Raw genomic sequence first — 20,537 nt, forward strand, 5'->3', positions numbered from 1 at the left:
CCAGTTGTTGCGCCGCCGCCAAAATAGATCGCTGGCAATCTATTTCGCCGGCGACGTTCGATTATGCCCCTCTAAGTTGCCTACAGGAACATATGGGTAAACAGGGCCCTAAATCACTAGAGACTGTTGCTAGTAAGCAATTACCTCAGTATATTGAGTCTCTTTCATGTTTACATCCATCACAATTTGGTTTTCAAACTCAACATGGAGTGGAGGAGTAGCCTAGTGGTTACAGCACCAGTCTTGACATTCAGAGGTGCCCAGTTCAACTCTCACTGCTGCTGTTAAAGTCGCCAAGGATGAGGGAGGGGGAGGAAGGATCATGAAAGAAGGAAAGCCAAGCGTCAAAGTCGCTGAGAAAGGATGAAAGGGACTTATCAGGGGGACGATAAATAACTGCTATTCGAAGAGGCAAAGGAGTGAATAGGCGGATGGAGTGGACTTCAAAAGAAGAAAAGCAGAGAGACTGAGGTGGCAGAAGAGATTGAAATTTGGAAGATGTTGAGAGTAATAGTCCAACACCACCACCGCGGCCAGCAGGGCGAGGGGTGTGGGAGAAGAGATAACCACCATAGCAGAGGGCTGCGACTGAAGCAGAGTCTTCAGGGCAGAGCCAAGTTTCTGTTATGGCGAGTAGGTGGAGGTTACGAGAGATAAAAAGGTCATGGATATAGGAAGGTTTGTTGCAGATGGAGCGGGCATTCCATGGAGCACATGAGAAGGGCAGAGAAGAGGGGGGAGGAGAGGAATAGAGATGAGATTGGAGAGGTCACGGTGCGACCTGCACAAATAGGATGAGGGGTGGTGAGAGGGACCAGGATTGGGATTGATGTCTCTAGCAGAGAGAAGAAGAAGGAGTAAGAGAGTGCGGAGGAGAGTAGGAGAGAAGTGGCGACGAAGGCGAGAAGAACTCAGATAGAATGGGGAAGGTACAATAGAAGGAATGAAATGTTGAAGGCAGAAAGCAAGGAGGGAGGAAGAGGACAAGAGAGATGGTGAGGTAATAAAATCAACGAAAGGGCAATGTATAACTGTAGTGCACAGTGGCTTCGGGTGGAGAAGTAGATTGGGAAGGGACAGTACTAGGAGGAGAATGTGAAATGGAGCCATATGTAGTGACTCAGGCAGTCCCAAGTGTTAGGTAACAGTCACGGACAAAGGTGAAGCAGTAGGCTGGAGCTGAGGCTGAAGGCTGGAACAGAGGAGCAGAGGTTGCAGGACTGGAGTTGAAGCTGCAGGCTGGAGCTGAAGTTGCAGGCTGGATGCTCCAATCCCCCAATCCACCCCCTGGAACTAATCTCCCTTTGATCCCCCACCTAGATCCTGGCTGAATATTGGCTAAGACCCACACAAGTGTCGACGGCTGGCTCATGGCTGCATATGCGCAAGTGTTCAAAGCTGGTGCCCGGACATGGCCTGGAACTGAACATTTGGGTCCTGGACAGGTGCTGAGAGAGGATCTGCTGAGGGGAGGAAAACTACTGCTGTATCTTACCTACTGCAAATTGCATTCAAACTTGGGAAAAGGTAAACTTGGGGTTGAATACATGATTTCATTGTCTTTTTTTATTAAACTAAACTAAAGGTGGACAAAGCAATTGGGCCGGATGGCATACAACTGAGGGTACTGAAGGAACTTAGTGAAGTTCTAGCTGCTCCACTGCCTGGCATTTTCAATGCTTCTCTAGAGTAGGGAGTGGTCCCAGAGTCCGGAGAAGAGCAGATGTGGTCCCTCTGCACAAAATGCAAGCAAGGAAGAGGTTGGGAACTACAGGATGGTAAGTCTGACTTCTGTGTTAAGTAAATTAATGGAAAAGCTTTTAAAACAGAGAATAGTAAAGTTTTGGAATCCAATAGATTACAGGACCTGAGGCAACAAGGATTCACTAGAGGCAGGTCTTGTCAGACAAATCTGATTAATTTCTTTGACTGGGTAAGCAGAGAGTTGGATTGAGGGAACACACTAGATGTGGTATATGTAGATTTTAACAAAGCCATTGACACAGTTCTGCATATACGACTAATAAATAAACTGAGTGTCCTCAGTATGAGCCCTAAAATGACTGACTGGTTTAGAAACTGGTTGAGTGGGTAGTGGTAAATGGAGCTCATTCTGAGGACAAGAATGTTACCAGTGGTGTGTCACAAGGTTCGGTTCTTGGACTGATTTTTTAAAATATTTTTGTAGGCAATATTGCTGTCTGGTAAGGTTGGCCTCTTTGCAGATGATACCAAAATCTGCAATAGTGTAGACACCCTGATGGTGTGGATAACAAGAGGAAGGACTTAGCAAAGATAGAGGAATGGTCTGGAGTTTGGCAGCTTAGATTTAATGCTAAAAAATACAGGGTCATGCATTTGGACTGCAAAAACCCAAGGGAACAGTACAGTTTAGGGGGTGAAGAGCTTTTGTGCATGAAAGAGGAGCAGGACTTGAGTGTGATGATCTTAAGGTGGCCAAACAGGTAGAAAATGTGACGGATGCTTGGATGCATAGGGAGAGGAATGACCAGTAGGAAAAAGGAGGTGATGATGCCTTTGTATAAAAGACCTTATTTATAATATTGAGCCAATTCTGGAGACTCCACCTTCTAACAGGATGAAGTTGGTCCAGAGGGCGGCTACAGAAATAATCAATGTCTTCGTTATAAAGTATATGGGGGCAGACAAAGATCTCAATATGTATACTTTGCAAGAAAAATGGGAGAGGGGAGATACGATAGAGACACTTAAATACCTATGTGGCATAAATGTACAAGAGGTGAGTCTCTTTCTGCCCAAAGAAAGCTCTGGAATGAGGAGGCATAGAATGAAGGTGAAAGGTGATAGACTCAGAAGTAACCTGAGGAAATACTTCTTCACAGAAAGGGTGGTGAATTCATGGAACTGGTCTCCTGGTGGAATTGGTGGAGACAAAAACAGTATCTGAATTCAAGAGAGCTTGGGACAAGTACATAGGATCTCTTAAGGGAGTGATAGGGAGAGTAGTGGCATGGATGGGCAAACTGGACGGGCCGTATAGCCTTTATCTGCATACATTTTTCTATGTTTCTATGTTAACTGTGATTAGTACTTAAAAAAACGATGACTGCTCTCAACTGAACATTGGGGGAAAGATCACACATTTTCCAAATCCAACACAGAACATCAAAAAATGAGCAGGAAAAACTATGTATAATCCAGGGAGAAATATGAGAAATAAAAAACAGAAATGCATTTCTCCTCTCACTAAGGTGACCTGAGTAGGGAAAATATGGACCAGAAGCAAACCCAAGAGGAGTTCTTGCTGTTCTCTTTTTGGAAGGTGAATAAGACTGAAAATACTATAATGCCTTTGTATCGCTCTATGGTGCGACCTCACCTTGAGTATTGTGTTCAGTTCTGGTCGTCGTACCACAAAAAGAGATACAGCGGAAAAGGTTCAAAGAAGAGTAATCAAAATGATAAAGGAGATTGAACTCCTCTCTTCAGCTTGGAAAAGAGATGGATGATATGATTGAGGTCTACAAAATCCTGATTGGTGTAGAACGAGTAGAAGTAAGTCGATTTTTTTACTCATTCCAAAAGTACAAAGACTAGGGGACACTTGAGGAAGTTACATGGAAATACTTTTAGGAGGAAATACTTTTTCACTCAACAAATAGTTAAGCTGAGATCTCCACTGAGACCTGGGAGAGAGCCAGTGAGTTTGCTGGGGCTGGGGAGCTGAGCTCTGCAGGGAGTCTCTTAGACTTCTTAGTGACTGCAGTGACTAAAGGTTTCACATTTGAATGCAGAAATCTCTCTTGTTCAGCTGGAAGCAGAGAATACAATTTAACCTTAGCCCTGCATCAGGGGAATCCCATTCCACAGTAATGAGATCCAAAATAGCCTTATGAATTGGAAAGGGTTTTGGTGGACCCTCGCATGATGGAATCACCCTGCACAGAAGGGGGCTGAGAAGATGTTGAAATATCCAAGGTTTCCAAAGACTGAGTAACTAAGAGTGAGAGTTGTTCTTTCTTAAATAACCTAAAAACCTTCCAGAGGAAGAAAACCCTGGAAGCAACTGAAGGAGCATGTGCTAAAACTCCTGAATGTGACTGTGTCATGGAGCACCAGGAGAGGCACAGAGGCAGTCTGAAGCTGACTTTTCTTCAGCAAATAAGCTTGATGAAGAGGGAAAACATAACAAACGCCCTCTGTAAAGACCTTTAGAAACCTCCATGGCATGAATTACAAGTGATAAGTCTATTTCAAATTGAAAGGAAGCTCTGGAATGAGGGGGCACAGGTTGAAGGCAAAAGGTGACAGACTCAGGAATAACATAAGAATTTAGCCCATCCTCCCAACAGTGCCCAGAACGGGTTACAGAATTACGTTCATCCTATATAATAATTCTCACCTCCAACGTTCTGACTTCCGAGTTGGTCTGCTAGGCTCCGTAGATCAGGCTGACATCACCATAGCCATTATGATGTCAACTTCAGAACCCGGGGGAAAAAAAAACATGCCTCACAGCTGATCCATGTCCAGAGGAGGGTCGCTGGACATGGGTGGCTGCAGGGGAGAGAGGAGGGTCGCTGGACATGGGTGGCGGTGGGGGCAGGGGAGAGAGGAGGTTCGCTGGACATGGGTGGCTGCAGGGGAGCCGAGGAAAACCTTGCTAGCGCCCATTTCATTTGTGTCAGAAACGGGCCTTTTTTACTAGTAATGTAATAAAACAATTCAACATATGACAAACTAAAATTAAACAAAGGTTCCAGCCTGACAATTTCCAGCTTTATGGAAAGGGTGGTGAATGCGTCCTCCTGGTAGAGCTGGTGGAGATGAAGACTGATCTGAGTTCAAGAAAGCGTGGGACACGCACATGGGATGTTTAAGGGAGAGGAAGGGATAGTAGATGGCATGGATGGGCAGACTGAACAGACATAGGCCCCTTGATATTGAAAACCACTTAACCGGCCAGGAATGGCACCGGGACGGTCAAATGGCACTTAACCAGCTATCCGTCAACATTCAACGAAACATAACCGGCTCTCCCCCAGTGAATACTCCCAGTTATCGGCTAGGGGATAACAGGCTATATCGCACGATATAGCCAGCTATCCCTGAATATTCACCACATAGTCAGCTATTATAAGTGGCCACATTGGGACGCTTAACTAATGGAATATCTTTGCCTGGTTTAAACTTAACCAGCTATCTCCGAATATCAACTTTGCCAGTTTATACTGGCCAAAAATAAACTGAATATTCAATGTCGGTCACCAGAAATGGCCCTGCATTGAATGTCCAAGCTGACCGCCAACCACAGGAGTGAGCTGGGCTCCCTCCCACAGTCTGAATATCAGCTCCAGGGTCTTTATCTTCTTTCAGTTTTCTCTCTTTCTATCTCTGAGGACCCATTCAAGAGCTACCCAGAGATCAGGCTCCTCTCTCCTAGACAATCTCCTCGAGGCATTATCACTTTCTGACCAGCCAATCTCCCTCTGTCTGCTGAACTGTCTCCCCCTTCCTTCTCTTTCCCCCATCAGTGAAATGCTAACATTGCTAAAGGCAACCTGTGGTTCCTTCCATTCAGGCACACAGATTTGGTCTGGGAAGAGCCAAAACCAGTACCTGAAGCTACACCCAGAGTTGTTTTAAATTATTCTGAGGCTGCAGAACATTTTCGATGCATCACAAGCCTAATCTGGCCTTAAATGCACTCTGGGAAGCTTCACTTGTGTAGAAGGGAAGAGGGCCAGTTCTGCAGGCTGTTTCCACTCTTGCTTCCCTAGCTGGGTGGAAGTGAGGAAGAGAGAGGAGCTCTGACATGGATGTGATATCACCTGCTGAAATTAACTCAGCACAGAACTGGAACTGTGCAGGTTTTCACCTTACCCATTTGTCTATCTGAAGGAGAGCGCGGGAGATAAGGACCCAGCATGCTTAACTTATGCTTCTTTTCATTTTATTTTTTTTAAGTTCAGTCCTTGAGAACCTCTCCAAATCACACCACTTGTCTTTAAGAAAAAAAAATGGGAGGAGGGAGAGGGAATAGGAAGAAAACTCAGATGCCTCAGAGTTATCCTCCTTTGTCAAGACCTGCATTCAGAAATGCAACCTGAAAATTACCTTAGGCCGGGGTGTGAGCTGAGCACCAGGAAAGGCTAGTGCTTCGGCCTAGCTGGTCTAAACACTCGGCCTCTGATATGAGCTCCCTCAGGGCCCCTCATAATGTGGGTGCAAACTTCCACCTGTTTCCACGAACTGGTATTGTAACCTGAAACAAACACTGTGAGTCTGAAGCTCTTGAGGAAGCAATTTCTCATCCATAGTTAAAGGACAGAACAGCAGTGGCCAAGGGAGGGGAGAGAAGGGGAGAAGAACTCAGACTCCTCAGAGTATCATCCCTGCTGCAAGTCCAATTCAACTGCTTTAAGCTTGTTTTTTAATGACGCTTTAAACCTCTGCTGAAGTACCCACTCCCTTCAGCTGACACCCAGTTCTCCAGTAACTGCCTCAGACAAACAATCCAGGAGCTGCACAAATTAAATGTCATTCCCCCCACCAGAGTAAACTCAGCTATTACCAACAGACTTCCTCAGAGAAAGCCCCGACTCTCCTTTCAGTCACTGCTCAGCAAGTGTTATGTTTAGTAAAGAAAGCAGAAGAAGAAACAAAGAGCTTCAGGGGAGGGGGGTAGAGACCCAGCACTACCAGGACTAGAGGGCATGCGATGAAACTACAGTGTAGTAAATTTAAAACAAATCGGAGAAAACTTTTCTTCACCCAACGTGTAATTAAACTCTGGAATTCGTTGCCGGAGAAAGTGGTGAAGGCGGTTAGCTTAGCAGAGTTTAAAAAGGGGTTGGACGGTTTCCTAAAGGACAAGTCCATAAACCGCTACTAAACAGACTTGGAAAACTCCAAAATTCCAGGAATAACATGTATAGAATGTTTGTACGTTTGGGAAGCTTGCCAGGTGCCCTTGGCCTGGATTGGCCGCTGTCGTGGACAGGATGCTGGGCTCGATGGACCCTTGGTCTTTTCCCAGTATGGCATTACTTATGTACTTATGTACTTATATACTGCAATATCAGCTTCACAGAAATTTGCCAGTCACCAACCAGTTCAGAAGTTAAAAGTAAAGTCCAAACCGAGAACTGCACAGTGACCTCTACCACCTGCTGGAGAGAAGAATACTGAATTGTCTCAGCTGCACAGGGTTCTATTAAGGTACAGCACAATTCTGTACTCTCTCTCTCCACTTGCTGGTAAAGGGACTCAAACCCACAAGTTCTGGTCTGAACTGATGCGTATAACAAGGAACAGGCAATTAATTATGATTAAAACTTTTGATCGATCAACAGCTATAATTTCAACACATATCTTTGTAAAATGGCTGCCCCTGCTGCATGTGCTGGAAAGTAAACATACACATTTGCCTGTATTTTTAAAAAAGGCTCTACGCTGAGTTGGGCACCTGAATTTCAATCTCTATGTTCTATGTAAAATTTCTTTGTAAATTAGGGTTCACATCTAGTACAGTAGTGATTCTCAATCCAGTTAAAGAGGAGCACCAGCCAGCTAGAAATTCAAGATGTGCACACTCGAAATGCATGAAAGAAACTCCAATGCAATAAAGATAGTGTATGCAAATCTATCTTATGCATACTCATTGTGTATATACTGAAAGCCTGACTAGCTGATGCTTCCCAGGACAGGTTTAAGAAACCCTGTATTAGAGGAAAGGAGTCAAGAAAATATAAATTAAATTCCGTAAATAATAGAGCTCTAGCTACCACCTCAACCAATCTTATGGTTCCTCCTCCATCTCTGAAGCTCCCTTTGCTTTCTTCTTTTCCCAACTATTTCTATTTCCTCTGACAGGTTTTCTTCCTTCTCAGCTATCTCTGACCCTGCTTACAGCTCTACCTCCTCAACCAATCCTGTCCTTTCCTCCAGCCTATTCGCCTCCTCAGCCATCTCCATTGCTTCCTACAGCTACTTCTTCTTCTGAATCATCTCTGAACCTTCTTACAGTTCTCAGTCCTCCTCATCCCCCCTCTGCCCCTTCCGACAGCAAATTCTATCCAAACATCTCTAAACTTTCCTTACAACTCTTTCAGATCCCCTGCCTTCTCTAAACCTTCCTAGATTTTCTCCTTTCCCCAACGATCCTTCTGTCCTCCCTTCCTATCTTAAAATTCTCCTTCCCAACCGTCCTTGAGCGTTCCTATAACTCTTCTCAACAGAAATGTTCTGTCCCTTTCTGTGGTTCTTCCCTCTCTTCTGAATGAAAGTTATCTATCTTGGCTTCCTTCATCCCCAATTATCTTTGTCCCATTACACAGTTTCTTGTCCTCCACTGCCTACTCAAAACCTTCTACATCCCACTCTGTCCATCCATCTCTGCACTTCCCTACTGAAACTCAATCAAAAGTTATTGGGTCCTTCCAAGGTCCCCTCCTTTCTCTAGTCATCTCTGCTTTTGCTTAGATAATCTTAAACTATAATTTAGTACCTGAATACGGACAAATGCTGATGTGCTCTTCGAGGGTATCCCCTTGTCGCTGGCTTTCACGGTAAAGAAGTATTCAGGTCTCTCAGTTCGGTGTAGCACTGTAGCTGTGCGCAGTTCTCCTGAGACTGGGTTAATGTTGAAACGTTCTGCCCAGGACCCTAATAAGAAACAGGAATAAATTACATCATGAGTACATCCATTCCATAGCTGAGATATGAGGAAAATACATATTTAAGATAGATCTTTGTGACCACAAGTAAATCCAAGACAGCATCTTCCATTACAGTGTCTAGATCCCATGTTATGAGCATGAGTATATACAACTTTCCAAATGTTGCTTTTTACCATGTCTAGACGTGTTTAATGTTTTACTTACCTGAGGGCTTTGATTACCTATCCTCAATGATCCTAGTTTAAAGTCATCTGTGGTAGGTTAGCCAGTCTATACTGGAAGACACTTTCATGACACATTTTTGTAAAATTTGGGCAATAAACAAATTTATGCTGCCAGCATCTGCCTCTTCCCTTTACTATGGCTGCATCTCTAATGTAACTTCCTGTTTCATCAGAAGCTCAGGCAGCCGGATGGGAGTAACCAGCGAGGTAATTAAATTTGCTGATGCCACAAAGTTATTCAAAGCTGTCAACTCGCGAGAGGATTGTGAAAAATTACAAGAGGACCTTACGAGACTGGGCGACTAGTCGGCTAAATGGCAGATGATGTTTAATGTGAGCAAGTGCAAGGTGATGCATGTGGGAAAAAAGAACCCGGATTATAGCTACGTCATGTAAGGTTCCACGTTAGGAGTTACGGACCAAGAAAGGGATCTGGGTGTCGTCGTTGATAATACACTGAAACCTTCCGCTCAGTGTGCTGCTGCGGCTAAGAAAGCGAATAGAATGTTGGGTATTATTAGGAAAGGTATGGAAAACAGGTGTGAGGATGTTATAATGCCGTTGTATCGCTCCATGGTGCGACCGCACCTTGAGAATTGTGTTCAATTCTGGTCAGCCCATCTCAAGAAAGATGTAGTAGAATTCGAAAAGGTGCAGCGAAGGGCGACTAAAATGATAGCGGGGATGGGATGACTTCCCTATGAAGAAAGACTAAGGAGGCTAGGGCTTTTCAGCTTGGAGAAGAGACGGCTGAGGGGAGACATGATAGAGGTATATAAAATAATGAGTGGAGTGGAACAGGTGGATGTGAAGCGTCTGTTCACGCTTTCCAAAATATTAGGACTAGGGGGCATACGATGAAACTACAGTGTAGTAAATTTAAAACAAATAGGAAAAAAGTTTTCTTCACCCAACGCATAATTAAACTCTGGAATTCGTTGCCGGAGAACGTAGTGAAGGCGGTTAGCTTGGCAGAGTTTATAAAGGGGTTGGACGGTTTCCTAAAGGACAAGTCCATAGACAGCTACTAAATGGACTTGGGAAAAATCCACAATTTCGAGGAATAACTTGTATAAAATGTTTGTACGTTTGGGTAGCTTGCCAGGTGCCCTTGACCTGGATTGGCCACTGTCGGAGACAGGATGCTGGGCTCGATGGACCTTTGGTCTTTTCCCAGTATGGCATTACTTATGTACTTATGTCTAGGAATCACTGCTGCTGCCGGGTTTGATGATGAAACAGGTAAATGCCGCGAACGGGCTGGAGGTTGGAAGGGGGAGAATTCTTGGCCCGGGAGGGGGAGGCATTTTGGCATGGGGTGGGGAGCGGCATCTCGGCCCGGAGGGGGGTGGCATCTTAGCTCTGTCTCAGGCGGCATCTTGCCTTGGGCTGGCACTGACCACACAATATTCGAGGTGCGGTAGCACCATGGAGAGATACAAAGGCATTATAATGTTCTCACTTTTGTTTTCCATTCCATTCCTAATTATACCTAACATTCTATTTGCTTTCTTATCTGCCACCGTCTGTGCGGCAAGTTTTTCTTCATATTCCCTTTTAGCCTTCTTTATAAACTCTTTGCTTATGTTGCTTCTTATTTTCTTCATTTGGATCCTTTTTCCATACTTTAAAGGATGTTCTTTTGGCTCTATTAGCCTCTTTCACTTTACCTGTTACCCCATCTTGGCCACATTTACTGCGAGTGCAGGAGCAAAACTTTTTACCGCCCTGCAGGAATGGTAAAAAGTTTTGCTCACGTGGTAAAAAAAACCCCAAAACAACCTGAAATTACCGCAGGTCAGGCGTCTCCTCCTTCCCCCTTCCTTCTTACCTTCCTTCTCCGCCATCCTCCACAGGCCTGCTCCAGGGCCTTCCCTCCTCTGCCGACACCTGCCTTCTGATGTAACTTCCTGTTTCGTGAAACAGAAAGTTAAAGCAGAAGGCAGAAACTGGAGGAGGGAAGGCCCCAGAGCAGGCATTTGGGGGTTCTTTGCGGCAAAAAGAATGCCAGAGCCGCGCATGGGAAGGTGGGCAGTGCTGGACCTGTGAAGGGGAAAGGGGCAGTGCTGGACCCATGAGAGGGGAGGGGGCAGTGCTGCAGGGAGGGCTGAAACTGAGGGAGAGAGTGCTTGAACTGGGATGGGCAGTGCTGAAGGGGGGAGCGCTGGAGGGAGGGCTTGAGTTGAAGGGGACAGAGGCAGAGCTGGAGGGAGGGCTGGAACTAAGTGAAGGGCAGCGCTGAAGGGAGGGAGGACTGGAGCTGAAGGGAAAAGAAACAACACTGAAGGAAGGGAGGGCAGGCTAGAGCTGAAGGGATCAGGGGCTAGAGCTGAAGGGATCAGGGGCAGTGCTGAAGGGGAGGGAAGGAAGGGGGAGGGTGAGATGATGCATGCTGAAGGTATACAGATACATAGGGGTCAATGCCAGACATGGGAGGGTTTATATGGACACAGGGGGATGATGCTAGACATGGAGAATAGGAACATAGAAGGGAGATGCTGGACTTGGGGGGCCTGGCAAAGTCTCTCAGCGGCCCTGGGTGTGGGTTCTTGGAGTTTTGGTTTAATATATGTTTATCATTTTTGGTCAGCTATTATGTATTTTGGCTCAAAACTTCAAAGTTTTAGTCCTGGACGTCTTTGCTTTGCTCCATTATGGCTCAAAGACATCCAAGTCTTAGGAACACCCAAATCCCGCCTCGAACACGCCCCTGATACGCCCCCTTGAGATTTGGACGCCCTTCTGATGGACTTCGGAAAAAGACGTCCAAAATTGGGTTTCAATTATACCGATTTGGCCGTTTCTGTGAGATGGACGTCCAAATTTTTGGACGTCCATCTCTTTCAAAAATGAGCCTGACAGTAACGTAGTAGATGACGGCATATTTACACCCTGTAGTACATACTGCGATAAATGGCCTGCACTAATACATTTCCAGCAGGGAATAATGATTTCCTCCCTCAGGTGGGCAGAATATAAGCCCTTGCAAATAAATAAATACCATCTGCATAAAACAAACTTTTCCTTCTCATCCCTCCTCCATATCGCTCACAAAGATTTTGAACAGAAGCATTTCCAGGGCCAGGCACTGAGGCATTCCACTGATACCATCTGTTTCCTTGTTGTGAACTTCATTCACCACTGCCCTTTGTTGTCTCTAACACACGTCACATTCTGTGGTTACGTGTCTTTTATTTCTGTAAACACATCTGCCACTTATCATACATGGTCTGCCCTGCTATAAAATATCACAGCCCTTCCTGTGCCAGCCCCGACCCCACATGTCTACCTGTCAGAGAGTAGGAAACGGTTCCATTCTCGCCCTCGTCCGGATCCTTGGCCTGCAGGCTGCTTATAAACGTGCCTGAAGATTTGCCCTCCAGTACCTGCAAAAGAAAAGAAGATCATTAGGGCTGTGACAGTACAGGTGTTCGGAGATCCATATGGACAAAGCTGTGCTATGCATGCTTCTCTGACAGAACTCATCCTCCAGGCTCCGAAAAGTCCCATCTCTGACAAACGGAAAATACCTCTGCATTGTATTCATTGGCATAGCCTGCTCAACTCACTCTCCCACCCTCCCTCATTCATCTGTACTGCAGTGAATGAATCTAACGGGGACAATCACTTTCTGTCACACAGAGACTCCTTACTTACTGGAAGCCTGGGCATCCAAAATGCAAAGTGATGCACATTGGGAAGAATAATCCAAATCATAGATGCCAGGGTCCATGTCAGGAGTCAGCACTCAAGAAAAAGATCTAGGTGTCATTGTAGACAATACGCTGAAATCTTCTGCCCAGTGTGCAGCAGCAGCCAAAAAAAGCAAAAAGGATGCTAGGAATTATTAGGAAAGGATGCCTCTGTATCGCTCCGTGATGCGACCTCACCTTGAGTACTGCATTTAATTTTGGTCACTGTATCTGCAGATTTTCAAAATCACCTTCCCCAAGATTTACTAAAATGACAGTATACCAGTTCCTTCTCTTCCCCTTACCCTCCTTTCTTTCTCTTCCCCATCACCAGATGATGTTTCTCCCCTCCTCTGTTTTTTCCCTCACCTGTACAGAGAATTCTTTTCCTGCAATGGCATGAAGAAAGACGGGGTGATTGTCATTCTCATCCAGTACAGTGATATAGAGGGTGCCGGTGGTGCTTCGAGGTGGAGTACCACCATCTTGCACAACAACCAGAAGCTGGAAACTGGACTGCCGCTCACGGTCAAGACTTCTTCGCATACTCAGCTCACCTACAAAGAAAATCAAAGCATCATAGAATCCTCTTCTAGAAGACTTCAATTCATTAATTGCAATCTACTTTGTAGTAAACCAAATACACCAGTTAACAGAAAAGATGTTCTGAGATATTCATATTTGCCTCCTTATTAAGACCTTACATAAACCCTGAACTTTATTGTCACTACACCCTTGTTTTTTAAAATAAACATTTAAAGATAGCATACACAAGGGGAAGCTATTTAAAACAAGTGCTCAGTCCCTTTGATGTATTTGTCACTCCTGAGAAAGATCAAGGTGTTCTTTATGTGGGGGGGCATTTTAGATACTGCGTCTAAGTCGGATTTTGGACGTTTTGGGCTAAACATACTAAATCTGAATAGGAAATATACCCATTTTTGAAAAAAAAGAAAAACATCTATCTTTATTTTTCAAAAATACTGCTTTGAACAAGGTTTTGTGCTTTGTGCATTTATCTTATTAGGCCATTTTCAAAAAAAATCCTGCACGTTAAAAATGCACAAAATCAAGTAATTGGAATGTAGGAGGGGCCAGCATTTTTAGTAGATTGGTCTCCCAGACATCCCAGGAGGGCACTGCTGTGGACGTCATATAAATGCTCCCAGGTACACATCTCATGGTTGCTCCCTTATCTTTGTCACAGCCCCGACTCCCGCCTGACACACCTTTTTGTCTTTGTGGATCCCACAGTGTTTTGCGGATGTTGGTCAGGTTTTCCAGACTACCGGTGCAGCTGCCTCTGGAATCTTGTGGCACTGTTCAGAGTCCGCATGCTTGTGGGTGCTGGGGTCGCACGCCAAGTGTGCGGGAGTTCCGGGGCGCCTGCGGTGACCCGCTTTCGGCCTACCCTTCATCGGGGCCTTCGCCTGAGGTCTTCTTGTTGCTGTCTTGGCCTGTCTCCCTCGTGTGGAAGTTCCAGCCTTGCCGTGTCTTGATGTTCCAGCTTTGTCTCTAAGTTTCTGACAAGCTCCAGCCCTGTCCTGCTCCAGCCAAGCTGACCCACAGGCTGTTCACAAATAAAATACAGCTGCTTGAAAAACACAGCTCACTGCTTGTGAGCTTTATTCTCTGTGCTGCACTAACCAGACAGGGAAAACTGCACTGTTCCTTCAGGTTTTCATGTTGAGCCCCTGACGCAGCCCTTGAGAGGGCGAAACAAGGCCATATTGGGCAGTTGAAGGAAAGCTGTATGTTGATTTTTATGTATCTGCGCTGAATACATTTTGTTTTCTATCAACATGTGGGTTTGCTTTTTTTTTCTGCTGAAACTATTTGACTTGCAGGATTAACTTGCAATTGAAGGAGTTTATTAAGCCCATGGACCTCAAATTTTCCAGACCTTTTTTTTTACTACATATGTTTCTACATCTGTCATTTATGCAGTGAAATGGCTTGCAAGAAACTGTATATTGAAAAATGATGCATAAATTCAGGGAATGTATTGCATAAGCAATTTATCAACACCGCTGTTCTCATTCCTCCTTAATTATGAAGTTTTACAGCTTCCATTTGAGAAATCAACATGTAAATTGGACAGAAATTTTGTGGCAACAATATTATGGGCCATCATGATCACATGGAGGAGTGGCCTAGTGGTTAGGGTGGTGGACTTTGGTCCTGGGGAACTGAGTTGGATTCCCACTTCAGGCACAGGCAGCTCCTTGTGACTCTGGGCAAGTCACTTAACCCTCCATTGCCCCATGTAAGCTGCATTGAGCCTGCCATGAGTGGGAAAGCGCAGGGTACAAATGTAACAAAAATAAAATAGATACTATTGGAGATTCTACATGGAATGTTGCTACTATTGGAGATTCTACATGGAATGTTGCTATTCCACTAGCAACATTCCATGTAGAAGGCTGCGCAGGCTTCTGTTTCTGTGAGTCTGACGTACGTGCAGGACGTCAGACTCACAGAAGCAGAAGCCTGTGCGGCCACATTGGTGATCTGCAAGGGCCGACTTCTAGTGGAATAGCAACATTCCATGTAGAATCTCAAATAGTAGCAACAGTGGAGGAGTGGCCTAGTGGTTAGGGTGGTGGACTTTGGTCCTGAGGAACTGAGTTGGATTCCCACTTCAGGCACAGGCAGCTCCTTGTGACTCTGGGCAAGTCACTTAACCCTCCATTGCCCCATGTAAGCCGCATTGAGCCTGCCATGAGTGGGAAAGCACAGGGTACAAATGTAACAAAAATAAAATAGATACTATTGGAGATTCTACATGGAATGTTGCTATTCCACTAGCAACATTCCATGTAGAAGGCTGCGCAGGCTTCTGTTTCTGTGAGTCTGACGTACGTGCAGGACGTCAGACTCGCAGAAGCCTGTGCGGCCACATTGGTGATCTGCAAGGGCCGACTTCTAGTGGAATAGCAACATTCCATGTAGAATCTCAAATAGTAGCAACAGTGGAGGAGTGGCCTAGTGGTTAGGGTGGTGGACTTTGGTCCTGAGGAACTGAGTTGGATTCCCACTTCAGGCACAGGCAGCTCCTTGTGACTCTGGGCAAGTCACTTAACCCTCCATTGCCCCATGTAAGCCGCATTGAACCTGCCATGAGTGGGAAAGCACGGGGTACAAATGTAATAAAAAAATAAACATGATCCAGCTTTAGCATCAAAAGCTCTGAATGATATTTTTTTGTAATTACATTTTATAAAGATAATATGCTGCAGTTGCTCTTCATAACAATAGATTATGGACATGAATGATTACGTCTACGAGCTGTGGCAATAGTAATCATAAGGATTTTACGGTACTTATTTATTTAAAAAACCCTTTTGTCTTCTTACCACTAAGTGGCTTATGAACGTTATCACATAGATAATTCAATTAAAAAGAAAACATACAACCATACAAAACATTACAAAACAAAACAAAACATAATGCATATCAAAAAGATTTAATATCAATACTATCTTCTTCCCCAATGACAATTTCCAAACACCAGCTGTCATTCCCCAAAAAATCAGTTACCTTGTAGGAAAGGCCTGCAGAAGAAAATACATTTTAAGAATGTTCTTAAACTGTTGTAAAGTTGAACAGAATCTAAAGTGCCCTGGAAGTTTGTTCCATAGTAACTGTCCTAACTGTAGAAATCATTGTGGTGACGAAACTGGGATATGTACTAAGTCAAATCTCAGTGGATGAAAGTTTTACGTGTCATGTTACAATTAAAAAGTTAGGGCGGGGGGGGGGGGTCACGTGGTGGCAGCTGCTTGAGCGGGATGCTTGTAAGCTCAACTCTGCTCCCTCAGGTACAAAAACCCCTTATTCACATACCCCCGCGATAGAATAGATCCCTTTTTATCTTCTGATTTTAACTGGTTGAAGAGGGATTCGTTCTGGATTGAAAGCAGAGGTTTAAAGTGTCAACAGTGCCTGCTATGCTGATTCAATCGACACGTCTCAGCAGGGAACAGGCTGTGAGCAGCACGCATAAGATGGCAGCAAACATTTCCAAGGACGCTGTCCAGGTTTTCATGTGCCACTTGTCTCAACTCCTGGACGATCAGTTGGCTAAACTGCATACTGCAATGGAAGAATTAAAGGATTCTGTGGCTGGACAGGCTGCCCACATACAGCAAGCAGAAGAGAGAATCTCCGCCCAGGAGAACCGAGTAGCCATGCTGAAGGACAGACTGGGCGCGTCGGAAACACAGTGCAGGCAGCTGTCGGAAAGGGTGGAAGATCAGGACAATCATGGGCGGTGCAATAACTTGTGCATTTATGAACCCTACTACCCAACACATATCTAGGAGACAACGACAATGACCTAGACTACTTCTCCCACCAAAATTCCCTATGCTGCTTATCCTGTAACCCATCCCCCTCCCGCCTCCTCCACCCCTCTTCCAATGTTCACCTACCCTTGCTCATACCTCTCCTACTCCCTTCACCCCTGTCCTTCTCTACCTACCTATCTCTTTTGTTATTCTGCTATACTTAACTTTTAGTTTCTTTATCAATATTCTATAATCCTTATTACTATGTAAGCCACATTGAACCTGCTTTGAGTGGGAAAGCGTGGGGTACAAATGTAATAATAAATACATAAATAAAATAAATAAATAAATAGGCCTCCCGGAGAGTGTAAAGGATGTGGATTTGGTGGAGACTGCTGAGCGTTGGCTACCGGAGGCAGTTGGGCTTCCCCAAGCCATAGGCCTGGTGCATGTGGAGAGGGCGCATCGGGTGGGGAGCAAGAGGGTGACGTAACCCAACAAAGTCCGGTCTTTGTCCACTATCTGAATTATGCCATTAAAGCCTGATTACTGGATTCGTACAAGTGTAGCCGTATAAACTGTTTGTGTTCCAAGATGACTCAATTCGGGTTATCTGAGCAACGGAAGGCTCTGGCACCTTTCTGTTCGCAGTTGTACACTATGGACATCAAATTTGCATTCCAATACCCAGCACGTGTGCGACTGGTTCACAACAACCGTACCTTGGTGCTTACTACAACTGCAGAGCTTCACTTATTTCTGGACCAGTTGCCACCTTCCTAGATTTGTTGATCAACGAGATGCCATTGAGCGATTGAAAGATTCGGACCTGATTAGTTCCCTGTTTGAGGCTTACTGTTCCTATAGGGAATAGAGTTGGGCTCTTTTTGCTGCTGTAACAGAGTGTGGTAAATCAACAACTGCTAACAAAAATCCCAGGGGGGAGACAACTCAAATGCACCATACAAAAAGTCAATCCCAAAAATATCAAAGAAAGCAGTATAAAGAGAGATCAAATAATAAATCTTTATTTGTAAAAAGGTTCAATAGAGAGTTTGGTATAGACTGCACCTGCAGCCGAGCATAACTTCAGTGAGTCAGGCCACAAAAGTGGAGTGCAGGAGTGGCCTAGCGGATAGAGCACCGGTCTTGCAATCCAGTCCAAGGGGTGGCCGGTTCAAATCCCACTGCTGCTCCTTGTGATCTTGGGCAAGTCACTTAACCCTCCTTTGCCTCAGGTACAAACTTAGATTGTGAGCCCTCCTGGGACAGAGAAATATCCAGTGTACCTGAATGTAACTCACCTTGAGCTACTGCTGAAAAAGGTGTGAGCAAAATCCAAATAATAAATAAAAGAAAGCTCTATACGTCATGAAATACTATCCATATAGAACCCCCAATTTTTTTAGTGCTTTAACCCAATGTGCAAAACAAAATATGATAGTAAATAAATTCTCAACAGGCATCATATACCACCAGGATCCACATATAGTGAAGGAATAAAAATTCCCTAAGATCTAAATATAGTCTTTGAACTTTCAACTTCTTTAACAAAAATCAACAATGAGCACTGGAGGTTAAGAAACAAACAGGAACAACACTTATCTGAACTTGCAACTCTCTCACTCTTTCACTGTGAGTTCCAAACGTCCAACTTCTTTAACAAAAATGAACAAGGAGCACAACCTGTGTGTGGAACTTCCCCTTCAGTCTAATATTCACTTTCTCTCCTCTTGGACTACTTCGTTGCACCTCCTGTAAGTTAGACCAGTTCCTCATATCTTATTCAATAGACAATATAATTTGATTCAGTTTAGCCACCCATCTATTTATTCCAATTGGCTCTGCATTTCCCTCCTTCACTACCTATTATGACGCTTCATTGTGTTGTACAAATACCATTGGCATCATATCTATGTTATTTGAATTTTCTAATGAGTGCCTGTTATTTTATTTGTATTGTGAACACATCATATCACTTGTACGTGATTTGAATTTTCTTCCATTATATCATCATTCATTTTATGATCACATTTATATTTCTTTATGTGAATGTTACACGGTGCTGTTAAATGTTTATTTTTCTTATACTGTTTGTTCTGTCCCCATTTGCATGGAGGTAGGGAATTGGGTCGTGCCCTGGACTATAAATCCCTGTAATCCTGTTGTTCTCTATGATAGGCTCTTTCAGAGCTTATGTCCAGCTCCCTGTGTCTTCTGGGACTCTTTCTATTGGCTTGCGTTGTTCTCTGTGCATGCTGGGTAAGTTGCCCCCCCCCCCCCCCTTCTCTCCCCATCAGGTCTGTTAAGAGTTAGTCTGCAGCATATCTCCTTTGTAAACTGAAACTGTCTATGCTGTATTTTGCTGTATGACCCTCTTCAAGCTACTGTAACGCTATCAAGATTTTACCACTGTAAAAGTATAAACAGCATCTCTACTCAGCATGTTGTTGAATTACTCCTAGCTTCTCTCTTACATGGAGAGAGAGCTGGTGGAGAACAGACTCTTAGTTTGCAAGGCAAAAACTCTTGTCCAGCACATGTGAATTGTAAGTTATTTTTCCTTGTTTGATTACTGCATTAAAGAAGGTTTTGGTTCAAGAGTTCTGAGCCTGTTCTATACTCTGGTTTAAGCTGCCAATCACCGAGAGAGAGGGCAGAATACTGTTTCATGTAAGTCCTATTATCAGGATTAAATTTGCCATTTCAAAGCTTACCTCATTGATTGTACTGTTGTTTATATTTGGTCATTTTTACCATTGTTATACTGTTAACAAAATTGTAAGTTTTATGTTAAACTGTACCTGCTGTACACTTCCTTGGGTGAATTTCTTCATAAAGGCGGGCAATAAATTCCAATAAGTACATAAATAATAACATTCCATGTACAACCCCTCAGGGGGACCCTCAGGGGGGAGGAATGCTGGCTTCGGCCTAACCCCTGGTAAGCCTTTCCTCAACTGAGAGGTGCCCAGCTCTACCACCAGCTGCCTTTCAGGTGCTGTGGAGGACTTGCAGCTCATCTGCATATCCTTACAGCCTTCTCCGGGGTGACACCCAGGTCCACTCCGATCCACTCAGGGCCTCCGCTCTAGGTGCCGCACGCCAGGGCATTTTTCTCTTTACATCTTATCTTCTTCCCAGTTGCTAAAGTACCTCAGTCATTTATGGCCCCTATTCACATTCTCTTCCTAGCCATGACCCTTCCTAATCTTTTCCCTCACCCCCTACCTCTCTCCGCTACAGGAACTCACTGCCCATCCATCGACTTCATCACCTCACCTTCTCTCCTACCCTCTTCCTCCCTCTTGGCTTTTAATCTCCATCTCTTTCTTCCCTCCATTTTGCCTTCCCCATTCCACCTAAATACCTCTCGCCTTTGACGCCTTCGTGGCCACACCTCTCCTACTCTCCTCCGCTCTCTTTTACTCCTTCTCTTATTCTCAGCCGGTGACATCAATCCCAATCCTGGCCCCCCTCACCAACTATTATCCCAACTCTACAGATCTCACCGCAACCTCTCTAACCTCATCTCTATTTCTCTACTCCCCTCCTCTTGCGCCCTATAAATTATCTCCTCAGACCCTTGCTGAATTCTTTCACAACAAGGTTGAAAAGATAAACCTTGCTTTCTCTACCCCACCACCTCTCCCTCCACTAGTCCGTTCC

At 44.6% G+C, this 20,537-nt stretch overlaps 1 protein-coding gene across 1 annotated transcript in view; it reads right to left on the bottom strand.

Moving 5' to 3' along the window:
- The window catches only part of LOC115468178 (protocadherin-16-like), a gene marked incomplete at its 3' end in the record, with an annotated part of 53,163 nt that overhangs the window by 13,850 nt on the left and 18,776 nt on the right, over positions 1 to 20,537 (bottom strand). The window contains exons 4-6 of the mRNA XM_030199715.1: positions 12,949 to 13,136; positions 12,177 to 12,273; positions 8,492 to 8,649 (exon numbers count right to left, since the gene is read on the bottom strand). Of these exons, the coding sequence (XP_030055575.1) occupies positions 8,492 to 8,649; positions 12,177 to 12,273; positions 12,949 to 13,136 (443 nt within the window). The remainder of the gene's footprint in view (positions 1 to 8,491; positions 8,650 to 12,176; positions 12,274 to 12,948; positions 13,137 to 20,537) is intronic.

The sequence above is a fragment of the Microcaecilia unicolor genome, chromosome 4 (genome assembly GCF_901765095.1).
Source record: "Microcaecilia unicolor chromosome 4, aMicUni1.1, whole genome shotgun sequence".
Lineage (NCBI taxonomy): Eukaryota > Metazoa > Chordata > Amphibia > Gymnophiona > Siphonopidae > Microcaecilia > Microcaecilia unicolor.